The sequence below is a fragment of the Hemicordylus capensis genome, chromosome 4 (genome assembly GCF_027244095.1).
Source record: "Hemicordylus capensis ecotype Gifberg chromosome 4, rHemCap1.1.pri, whole genome shotgun sequence".
Taxonomy (NCBI): domain Eukaryota; kingdom Metazoa; phylum Chordata; class Lepidosauria; order Squamata; family Cordylidae; genus Hemicordylus; species Hemicordylus capensis.
In genome coordinates this window covers 125,423,073-125,435,617 of record NC_069660.1, presented here as the reverse complement: position 1 = coordinate 125,435,617, position 12,545 = coordinate 125,423,073, and the positions used below count along the sequence as shown (strand labels likewise).

General features: G+C 42.0%; 1 protein-coding gene across 4 annotated transcripts in view; it reads left to right on the top strand.

Moving 5' to 3' along the window:
• PALMD (palmdelphin) overlaps nucleotides 1–12,545 on the top strand; it is a 95,407-nt gene that overhangs the window by 78,281 nt on the left and 4,581 nt on the right. For all 4 annotated transcript variants that reach the window (XM_053248078.1, XM_053248079.1, XM_053248077.1 and 1 more), the window contains 3 exons: nucleotides 1,631–1,664; nucleotides 1,749–1,862; nucleotides 7,059–8,165. In XM_053248078.1, the coding sequence (XP_053104053.1) occupies nucleotides 1,631–1,664; nucleotides 1,749–1,862; nucleotides 7,059–8,165 (1,255 nt within the window). The remainder of the gene's footprint in view (nucleotides 1–1,630; nucleotides 1,665–1,748; nucleotides 1,863–7,058; nucleotides 8,166–12,545) is intronic.

Genomic DNA, 12,545 nt, shown 5'->3' with positions numbered 1-12,545 from the left:
TGTATTATTATTTAGAATATTTATATAATGCTTTCCAATAACAAAGTTCTCAAAGTTGTTTACATAACAAAAGAAATGCGAATCTGTTCCCTGTGCCAAAGGGGCTCACCATCTAAAACGAAACACATCGGCAACAGCCACTGGGAAAGGTGCTCTGCTGGGAAGAATAAGCACAGTTGCTCTCACCCTGATCAAAATAAAGAGAGCCACCACTTTAAAAAGGTGCCTCTTTTCCAGTTAGTTAGTAGTAGGAAATGTGCACCCATGAAGTCACATCATCCCCCTTATCTCAGATCATCCAAGAGTACCCTGTTGACTAGAAACAGAAGTAGATGCCTTCTGCAAAGTCAGACCACTGACCCATCTAGCTTCACATTGAAAACACCAGGAGTTCCAAACCTTGAGTCCCCAATAATCCAACAATGTCTTAGTCCAACAATATCTGAGAACCCAAGGTTGGGAACCCTTTGTTGACCTTAACCAATCAAACTCTAAAGGGCTGAAAAAGGAGGTGCCAAAGACTTTCCTGGAGCTTTCAACATGCAGTGTTCTAATACTGAGCTGCAATCTCATCCCCAAACAATCAGCCAGAGCCAGCAAGGGAGAAGTGTGTATGGAAGCAGACTACCATTCAGTCATTCTGAATGCAGCTACTCATCTGGGTACACACACACCCATCAAAACTGTGATACTAATCCAGATCCATTGAACTAGCTGGATTCATATTTTAATGCAGATCAAGTTGTGTATCTCCATCTAGGGCTACAAGCTGTGCACAATTAGTTGCCCATGACCACAGCTGAATTGGGGTCAAATACCCTCTGTACATTATAGATCTCACAAGGGCACATAGAAACTGCTCCACAATTGTAGGTTGTGGAGGGGCTATATCTCAGTGGTAGAGCACTGCCTGCAGAAAATCCCAAGTGCAGTCCCTGACATCTCTAGGTAGGATGGGGAAAGATGTCTGCCTGAAGCCCTGGAGAGCTACTAGCAGTCAGCATACTCTATACTGAACTAGGTGGACCAATAGTCTGACTCAGCATAAGACAACTTTGCATGTTCAATGTATGTGCATATAATGTCTGATTGGAGATTCACCCTGCACCGATACATCTAAACATTTCCTAAACACTAAGGAGGAGAGCTGGTCTTGTGTTAGCAAGCATGACTTGTCCCCTTAGCTAAGCAGGGTCCATCCTGGTTGCATATGAATGAGAGGCTTGATCTGTGAGTACTGTAAGATATTCCCCTTCGGGGATGGAGCTGCTCTGAGAAAAGCATCTAGGGTCCAAGTTCCCTCCCTGGCATCTCCAAGATAGGGTGTAAGCCTAAAAGATAGGCTATGACTTATTAAGTAAATGATGCTATTCCATTGGTGTCTGTCCACGTAGGTTAAAAAATTTTATCTGCAGATATCTTTAGAGGAATTACTTTTGTTACACACTTACTTGGAAGTAAACCCATAGCAAGCAGTGGGATTTCCCCCCCCCCAAGTAATTATGCAGAGGATTGAGTTGCACAGCTACAAGCTGCTCTATGCAAAACATTAAAGGATAACAGAAATCAGTTTATCTTAATTTCTTAAAACTATTTAAAAATCACAATTTTTGTTGCTGTTTCTTCTTAGTCTGTGAAGGTAGAAAAAACAGAGACTAAAGAAGGTATGTTTGACCAAAGCACTGAATTTTCAACTATTTAGCCACAATACCAGAAAGAAATGTGTTGACATTTACCTCTTTTCACAGAGTCAGCTGATTACATCTATGCCAATATTCCTGATCTCCCAAAATCTTTCAGACCTTCTGCACTCAAAAGGACAAGACATCTAGAACCAGAGGATGATGAAGAAAACCGAAGAGGTACAGTTCAGCAGTCCAGTTTGAAAGAGTGTGATTTCAAGTTTGGGAAATGAGTTGAGCATGTGAAAAGAATGACTTAACTTTTCTTTCTGGGAACCAGTTGACATTGTAGTAGTTCTCCTACATCCAGTCGTTCCAGTCCAGACAGAAACATGTACTGGTAGAGAATCCTTAGCTGGATGGAGGAAGCATTCAGGCCAATGAGAGTTGCCCATATGGTTCCTCTCTCAATCCAGCTACTAGAGCTACCCTCACAAAGTCCTCTTAGAAGATCACAAGCAGAACTGCTCTGCTGTTCAAGGGGAAGCAGGACTGGATTCAGACCTTCCCACTCTCTGTCTGTCAGCTGATTGGCACAACTTGTGCTTTTCAAAGAGCTACACTCATGCAACTGGAGATGTGATCATGCATAGGTGAATGAGGCTAGTGGCTGCATCACTCTTATGCAGTCACATGCATGCAGAACAGCACTTCTGCATTCACAAACCCATGCTGGATCATGCGATGAGAAGAGGAGCAGGGGAGGACAAATCCAGACCTTCGCCCTCTGCATGTGTATATAGTTAGTAATGAGTGCTACTGTAACTGTAACCACAGGCCAGCGTGGTGTAGTGTTTAGAGTGCCCGACTAGGACAGGGGAGACTCGAGTTCAAATCCCCATTAAGCCATGAAACTTGCTGGATGACTGTGAGGAGAAACTTAAGTACACTGCTCTGGAATCCTTGGAGGAAGAGCGGGATATAAAATGTAAATAAATAACTGGAGGAGGAAGGTGACCGATGTGGAAATGTTTCCACTGGACTATATCCTCCAACCCATCACCATGTTCCTGCCACTGTGAATGCAATGTGCAAATATTTTTTCACAAGATGTATGAGAGGGTGCACCTTTCCCATCCATTTTCCCAACATGAATGCTAAACTCTATGAATCTCAAGTCTGAGCACATGGTACTGGCTGCACACAGTGCCTTCTTGTGTATAAGCATCACTGGAGTGGAAGCTGGGTTTACCCTGGTGCAGCTGGGAAAATTTATCTTTCTCTCTCTTTTAGCCTTGCTTTCCACTTGCTAGGACTTTCTTCTTAAACTCCTAGTACAATCCTATCCATATTTACTCAGAAATAAGTTCCATGTATTCAACAGGGGTTGCACCCTTAAGATTGCAATCTTATAGTTTTCATGATTAGAGATCTATTGCATGGAACAGAAGTAATCATCACCTACCCAGGAGCAGCTCTTTCATGAGGCATGGTGAGGCAGTCAACCTCAGGTGGTGGATTACTGGGGCACCAGCAGGGTGGCAAGATGCCCCTGCCATTAGAGAAGCTTCTTGGGACTGATCTGATCTTTGCGAGGAATGCCTCTCCTCACATTCCTTGCAATGCTTGCAAGAAGCACAAGGGGGGAAGAGGGGGCTTCTGGCAACCCTCCCTCCTTCCTGTTCCCCATCATGCCACTTTTACACTTGCAGAGGCCAGTTTTGAGAGGGTGCTGGCCCCCACCAGGGTTGTGAGGCCACCCCTGCACCTACCAGGACTAAACAGAAGCAACATAGATTCCTGCCTTGACATTCAGGGCTTGAGATAGTATGAATATTATTCCCTTTCTAATTTTTGTATGTAAGCCATATCAAATGGTGCAAGAGGAAGGCATTGAGTAGAAAAGCTCTGAGTAAACAAACACTTTGAAATACCCAGCTTAGCACTTGAGTATTGGCAAAGACCGAGTGCAAACCAGTTCCTTCCTGATATTATAACAGAAAAACTTGAGGTCAGCAAATGGATAATTTCCCCTGACAGCTTTGCAAGCAGGTAGAACCTGAGATCCACAGAGTGCCCTTTTCTATGCGGAATCAACTTCCCTGATGTTATCCCAGTGACAGGAATGGACCTTGCTGACGCAGCCCTAGCTACACTTTGCCACGTTCATGACGGGCTCCTCATTCTTACCACCACTGCCTATGCCATTCTTGTAGTATGGTGGCCAAGAACAACCAGGACCTCCGTGGTTTGAACCTTGCCTCTGCCACAAACCTAGGTGGCTTTAGGCAAGCTACTTTCTTTCAGCTTCAGTCCCAATATCAGGATAATCTTATTGTCCTGAGGATCGTCCTAACCATTTAAGCTGGGAGGAAATGGTAGCACAGCACTATAGCCATTGTGGGGTTTTCCCCTGCCTCTAAAGAGCAGGCAGTGGACATGGCCACCAATGCAATGCCTAGATATTTTCTCCAGCAGAAGAACAGTGTGGCCAACACCATCTGAGCAGCATCTCTTACCTTCAACAGGTTGGGGACAGTAAGGTGGAATTGCAGGGTGGTACAACTCAACACACTTTACCTTTAACAGGGAAGCATCTATGGAAGAAAGGAGAGGCAGCTCTGTTTTATAGCTGCTTCCCTCACAAACACAAAGTAATCTTATATAGATTTAACTAAGAGTTTATTCAGAAACAACTCCATTTCTCCTTGTCCTTCCCCGCCCTTTTCCTTTCTCACCCCACCCCCACACTTTCTACAGGATCCCCACTGGGACAAACTTCTAAACAACAAAACATACTGGATAGAATACAACACATCCCTCCACTTTATAACCAGAATTGAATTGACTTCAAATTCAGTGAAAAAGTGTTGAAGTCTTTTAGGTGGTCTCCTGTCACACACACTTATCCTAATTCTTAGGTTCTCTGGCACAGCAGCTGTTAGTGATGTTCTTTCTGGTAAAGAGGATTGTCCATCATTTTCATCAGCCTCCTTTGTAAGGAGGCAAGATCAAAGTCCCCTCCAGTTCCTCTCTCGAGACCAGAATCCCTTCCCTTTTTTCTCATGGTATACGTGATGGAAACAGTGCCATTTCTTTCCATCATCCAATATGACAGAATCTCCTCAGATTTCAATTATTTGTTTTGGTCCAGAATATCAGGAACATCCCTTTCTCACTTTATAAGGCAGCCGTACTTGAACAGTCCCCCACCTGAAATGCTTGTTGTTTTGCACCCCGTTTCTGATCCACATACAATTTATATTTTTGTTGCTTCTCCCTTACCCAATCACAACTCTCTGCATCCTAAAGGTCAGATGGCATGGAAAGCCCTATAAGTTGTTGCTATTGTGTAAGTTTGGTGATAGCTTTGCATCAGTTCAAAAGGTGAGTTCCTACAGTGGAATGAGGAGTAGTTTGGTATGCAAATAGAGTTTCACAGATTTCACAGGTTGTTGTGTAGCAGCCAGTTGTAAACTTTGTTTCACTAATCTGTTCATTCTTCCCACAAGGAAAAGGTCTTATGTTTTATCCCATGGTTATGCAAATACAGCTCCATTTCAAATGAGGTAAGCTGTGTAACTTTTATGTTTTGTTGTTTACACATTTGTCCCAGTGGGGATCCAGTAGAGAGTGTGGGGGTGGAGTCCAAAAGGAATAGGGAGGGAAAGGTGGAGAAAATGGAGTTGTTGTGTTGTTTTTTTAATAAACTCTTGATTAAATGTATATAAGATTAATTTGTGTTTGTGAAGGAAGCAACTATAAAACATTTGGCGGTGTGTTTTTGAACCAGCTAAGCATGTGAGCCTGCAAAGCTTGTGAATGTTCTTGCAACTTCATTTCATTGCATTACTGGGCCTACATTCCTGAAGTGCTTTATACTATTTCTGCTGCTGATTGTTTCTCCAGCTTCCCGACCTGCTCATCCCCTGAAGGTACTTTTTTCTTATCAATCCTGGACTCTGTTGTTCCCTGAATGCCCAGTGCAGCATGGCTCAGAATCTCACTTTCATCGCCAAATGTTTTATAGCTGCTTCCCTCACAAACACAAAGTAATCTTATACAGATTTAACTAAGAGTTTATTCAGAAACAACTCCATTGTGCCCTTCTCCTTTCCCTCCCTTTTCCTTTCTGACTCCACCCCCACACTCTCTACAGGATCCCCACTGGGACAAACTTCTAAACAACAAAACATAAAAGATACACAGCTGACCTCTTTTGAAATGGAGCAATACTTGCATAACCATGGGATAAAACACTAGACTCTTTCCTTGTACCATTCTCAAAGGAATGGCTTAGTGGAAAGAATGAACAGATTAGTGAGAAAAGTTTACAACCAGCTACTACACAACAACAACCTGGGAAAGAGGCAATCTGTGAAACTCTATTTACTTACCAAACTACTCATCATTCCACTACAGGAAACTCACCTTTTGAACTGACGCAAAGCTACCACCAAACTTACACAATAGCAACAACTGATAGGGCTTTCCATGCCATCTGACCTTTAGGATGCAGAGAGTTGTGATCCGGTAAGGGAGAAGCAACAAAACATAAAAGATACTGGATAGAATACAACAAGCTCCCTATATCCCCCATGCACTGCTCCCCAGGTTCTTACTCAGCTAAGCCCAAAATCTCCTCACGGTTCAAAGTTGGCACTAGGTTATGGGGGATCCTGGGACAAAGGCCTATGCTGGCCCCTCACCTAGCCCCATGGCCCAAACATGCACTGCTTTTGCCCAGGAATGCTAACCGGACACAGGCAGACACTGCCGCCAGCTGTGGGGAGCCCACTGAAGGAAGAGAGGCTCCAATAGGAAGGCCTAGTGGGCTGCAATAGATTTTCTTCCTATGGTCAAAGGCTTCAGGGGTTGGCCAGGTGGGCCCTCTGATGAATGTGGGCTCTCAGGATTGTGCCCAATCTGACTGACCCCTTTGCTACCTTATCACAATTCATGAATAGCAACAGGCCTTCCAGGTAGCTTGCAGTATATTTGCTATATTGCTCCAGCCATCCAAGGATCATGGGATTGCTCCAGCCACTCCTCTATATTGTTCCAGCCACTCCAAGGATCATGGGAGCTAAGGGGTAATGCCAAAATTGTAGGAAGCAGGGTGTCGTGATTTAAACTAGAGAAGATACAGGTTGGAGGGACTGCTTTTGACACAGAGGGACTTACTTTGGAGGCCCACCAAAAGAAAAAGGGCTGCAAGGAGGGGATTGCAAAAAGTAAAAAACAAAAAAGAGTTGAGCACACACACACACACACACCCAATTCATTGCTTCAGATCACTCACCACACTTTATCATCAGTGGCCCATGTTCCAACATATAGGCAGCTGGTGTTGTACATGGCCTGCCACCATGACCAACAGATATCATTAGCAATTGCATGGTCTTTTTAAAAAAAAGACTGTGTTTCTTTCAACAGCGCTGTTTGCTATGGAGATAAAAGTTGAAAAAGACATGAAGACTGGAGAAAGCACTGTTTTGTCAACAATACCACTTCCATCAGATGAATTTAAAGGTGCAGGAGTCAAAGTATATGATGATGGCAGAAAGTCTGTTTATGCAGTGAGTGCCAATGGAAATGCAACGAAAAATGAAGTTGATGATCTTGCGCCTGTCGAAGTGGAGGACCTCTTAAGACAAGCAACTGAAAAACAGTCAAAGTCTCCCACTGAATATCATGAGCCTGTGTACGCGAATCAGTTTTGCAGACCCATAACTCCCCAGGATTTAACCCAGGGACCAAATGGTGAAGATGCTGTTCAAAGTAAGACTAGCAGATCAGACTGTTTTTTAAATGAACCCACCTATAATAAAGGGAAAAGGCAACACATTGAAGAAAATGGCCTCCATCTTTCAGAGGGCTGTCAGCAGCATTGTCAATCTCCAGTCCTTCAACAAACAGGAAAGCCTCAGCAGATTAGTCCCCTGCAAAAGACGGCACCTACGGTGCAAAGAGAAGTTATACAAGAAGCTTCTGAACCACTTCAGAAGACAAGAGAAAACCAACAAAGTGTAGCATTCAGAAACTCTGTGAATAGTAACCAAAGGCCTTCGCCTGTCACAATAAAAAGTGATGATGACTCTAGCTGTAGTGTAGTCCAAGCTGTGCCATGTTATGTGGATGATACTGAACCTGTTACAATGATTTTCATGGGTTACCAGCATGTGGATGATGATGAACTGAATAAAACAGTCTGTGGATATGATGGGATTATCCATGCAGAACTTGTCGTCATTGATGATGAGGATGAGGAGGATGGTACTGAAGAAGGAGCCAGTAAAACTGAGAAACCTTTGTATCATCCAGTGGGTCCTTACAGCCAGGTGTATCAGCCACCCAGCCAAACAGCTACAATTCCACAGACAACCCCCGGCCAAACTGTTGTTGGTGACAATTTGAACAAGTCACCATACAAAAATTCCATATCACTCAAAGAACAAGAGGAACATTTGAGCTCTCCTGCCTACAATGCTCAACTTGATGGCCAGTTATCAGGTGATGGAACTGAAGATCCCTCCTTAACAGGTAAAAAAATACACAAGTCACATCTCTGCTGCACTCTCATGTAACAGACTGGTCTCTGTTGTTACTCTTCCTTCCTATTAACAGTTCTTGTTGCTTGCCTCTCTTGTCTACCAAATACAATTTCTGGTCCATTTCTCTCTTGGTATTTGTTATTCTAATGCTTTTATTTATTAACACTGGGAGCTTTTATTTAATGCCGTACTGGGAACCATAATACTTTGAAGAATTTAAATGATCAAAGAAACGGGTGTTGTTGTTGTTTTAAGTTCCTGAAATAAGGAAAAAATTAGATCTGGACCTTAGTGCTTCCTGCACATTATGAAAACACCAGTTAAATTATTATATTTGTTTCTGTGGCATACTGTATAAGAAAAATGGATTCATTCGGATAGTAAATAATAGCATTTTCTACTAATATATGGTTCTCCTTTTCTGGAGCCTGATTGTGCCTTTCTGTTCATACTTTGTGCTATATAATGTACCTTGCACCTTAACAAAGAAAGGATTGCTTTACTTTATCTTTAACATGTTTCCCTCTTCACTTGTGATGTCTTTATGCAAGTTTTAATGTCTTTTCTTGACCTGCTTTGTTTTAATTTTTTAAATAATGTAAATACGACTAAACTTCTTTTGTCTTTATGTTAAAATCTCAGGCTCTCTGTCTGCCTTGAATAAACATGTCTTACATTTTCTAACCTGTTTGCATGAACTCTTTCACTTTACTTCTTGCTTTAAAGTTTTCTTATAACGTGCTCTTTAAAATTGCCTAAATCTAGGAAATATACCAAGACACGAGCAGGCCACCATACATGACTTGAGGTTGTGTTGGCTTGGTAGGTCTCAAGTTGTACTGACTTGATTTAATTATTCAAATGCATTTATAGAGCTGACTACTTGTATTGTTACAGTTCTGAGACAGTTCACACATGCAAACCAGGTGCTCTACCCCATACCACATTACCCCTTCCCCTCTTGGGATTGTACAGAGAAAGCTCAATGTGAAAAAGGGACATAGATGCAGCCCAAAGCAGGGTTGTCAGGAGTGTGAGAATTCTCATGTACAAGAATCAAGCGTCTTCATACAAAATATGACACCTTTTCTACACTCATATGAAATATGAGATTGGGGTTTGCTCCATGCATTACTAATTTAGACTCCATGGTAAACCCCCACAAGCCTTATTCAGACATGATGTTGTATGTACATACAGATTTCTGTACATGTACACCTGCACATGTTTTTGTATGTATGACTGCACATGCATTTATTTCAACAGTGAATTTGGGTGCAATCCCCCATAAATGAAGAGTAGAGAGGACATTTTGATTTATTGATTAAGTGCTATCAAGTCAGTGTTGACTCTGTATATGCATTGTACATGTGTGAACTGAACTTGTATACAGATATGTAAGTGCATACCATGTACAAGAGGGTACATGCATTGAACATAGCACATAAATAGGGCTCTAGTTAGCCAGCAAGTTTCAAACCAAGAGTATGAGTAGGATAAAGTTTTGAATGACTAGAAGCTGATTGGGTTGAATCGTGGGTTGTCTTTGGTTTCCTACTGTTGTTTTTCCAACCAGGACTAAGCTGTTGTTTAAAAGAAAGAAAAGGTTCTGTTTCGTCTCTCTCCCTTTCAACAGCAGTCTAGGGAATGCTTTCTCCCGCCCCCGCCCCACCCCCCACTCTTTCTACTTTCCACCTACTTGCTAGGCAGGGTTTGAGATGCTTCCCTCCCTGGCAGTGCCACTGGAAGAATGGAGTAGATATCGTTTTGTAAGAGAGCAGAGGCAAGAAAGACAGAAATGAAGAATGGAAGACAGGCACATGTCTGGATTCTCTGCTCCCTGAGGGGAAAATCAGTGAGAAGCATAACAGCTGTACTTGAATACAAGCTGTACTTGTTGCTCTCTAGGGCCGTTTCCTAAGATAAGGTGGCTTGTGCTTTGATAAGGCGGGGTTTTTTTGTTAAGAGTAAAAATTACCGGAGAAACTTTCTCCGATTCTTCCATATGAGAGTTCCAATCAAGAACTAATAATTTTGAAGTTCCAAGAATAATCCAGACAGGAAATCTGGCAACTCTAGGTCACACATTTCACATGACCCCTGTCTACATAGGCCTCAAGGGAATCTCTGGCACCACCACATGAGGGCTATGAGCACAGAGGTGGTCTCAGTTGTGAGCCCTCCCAAGGACATTGGCAGCTGCCTAACACTGCCAATCCCTGACACTGTCCATATATTTACCACTCTCATGACTGTAGGCTAGACAACTAGAGAATCAGAACCACTATTATTACTGCATCTCCCACTTAATCTGTGGGTTTGTTTATTAATTTATTAAAATTTTCTTCTATACTGTGTCCTCCAAAGACTCTAGAACAACAACAATACCAATACCAATTAGTTTATTATAATTATTATTATTTATCTACACAGTCAGACAGGTGTTATTGACTGGTTTGTTTTATCCAGACATTGAGTCCTTCCCAAGGACCAGGGATGGCTGAATTTTATTATCAGTGTTGTTGCTGTTGTTATTATAGACGTAGTCGCAGAATATAGGCTGTTCCCAGTAAAGTTGCTTTTTTAATTGGCTGATGGTGATTTCTATGGCCCCCATGGTGTTGAGGTGCTCTTCAAGTTGTTTTGGAATTGCACCCAGGGCGCCAATTACCACTGGGATTATTTGGGTCTTTTTCTGCCACAGACTTTCAATTTCAATTTGTAGATCTTTGTATTTTGTGATTTTTTCTATTTCTTTTTCTTCTGTTCTGCTATTCCCTGGTATTGCTATGTCGATTATTTTAACTTGTTTTTCTTTCTTCCCGACTACAGTTATATCTGGTGTATTGTGTGGCAAATGTTTGTCTGTTTGTAGTCAGAAGTCCCATAATATTTTTGCATCTTCATTTTCTACCACTTTTTCAATTTTATGGTCCCACCAATTTTTGGCTACAGGTAGCTTGTATTTTTTGCAGATGTTCCAGTGTATCATCCCTGCTACCTTGTCATGCCTTTGTTTGTAGTCAGTCTGTGCGATCTTTTGACAACAGCTGATTAGGTGGTCCACTGTTTCATCTACTTCTTTACAAGGCGGTACTTGCTGTTTGTTGTGGATTTTTTGACTTTTGCTCTTATTGCATTTGTTCTTAGTGCCTGTTCTTGTGCAGCCTGTATTAAACCCTCTGTTTCTTTCTTCAAGTTGCCATTCTTAAGCCATTGCCAGGTCTTGGTGATGTCTGATTTTCCACTTATATTGTGCAAATATTGACCATGCAGGGACTTATTTCTCCATTTTTCTGCTCGGCTCTTGACTTGTTTTTTCTTGTAGGCCTGCTTTGTTTCATTGGTGTTTAATAGTTTCTCGTTATTGACCATTTGAAGTGCATCTTCTTCACTGTCCTTGATATATTTTTCAAGGCCTCTTTTCTCCTCCTCTGCTGTCTGATGGACTTGCAGCATTCCTCTTCCACCTGTGCTGTGAGGGAGGTATAGCCTATCTACATCACTGGATGCAGAGCATGATTGATGGTCATGATTTTCCTGGTCTTACGATCTAGCATCTCTAGTTCTGCCTAGGTCCAGTCTATTATTCCTGCAGTGTATCTGATAACAGGTATAGCCCAGGTGTTTATGGCTTGTATGGTGTTCCCGCCATTGAGTTTGGACTTTAGGATTTTTCTAACTCTCCTGATGTATTCACTTCCAATTTTTCTTTTAACTTCAGTGTGTGCAATGTTATCGGCCTGGAGAATGTCCAAGTGTTTGTAACGTTCTTTCTCTTCAAGTTTCTTGATATTGCTTCCATTGGGCAGTTCTGTTCCTTCTGTTTTTGTTATTTTTCCTCTGTTCATTATTAATGCAGCACACTTGTCCAGTCCAAACTCATTAATTTTATTATTAATTATTATTATTATTATTAGGCAAACGCCTTTCAATCTTTCTGGGATTGAAAGAGGTTTACAATTGAACATCAGCCTTCAAGCCAAAACCTGGCAATTCTCATTACCAAAGGCTACAGTTTATACCTTCCACATCTTATATTGGACAATATGCATCTAGTACAAAGGAAAGGACATGATACTCCTATATTTAAGAGGTGTGTTAACCCTGTAGAGGGTGAGTATCAAATGCCAGTCTCCAAGCAAATGCATAATGGGTTTCATTTGTGCCCAAGCTCTACCTCAATTTCCATTTTCAGTGCCAGGGCTTAAATTCTGGAAGTAACAGCTGATGGAAATAGAAAGAGCAGGTGCAGGGTACATTTCCATCACTGTGCATCTACAGAGAATACCCAGGCAGCCGGGACAGGTCTAGATCCAAGGGCATCATTTCCAGTTATACTCTACTCCCCATCATTCTTTTTCTACAA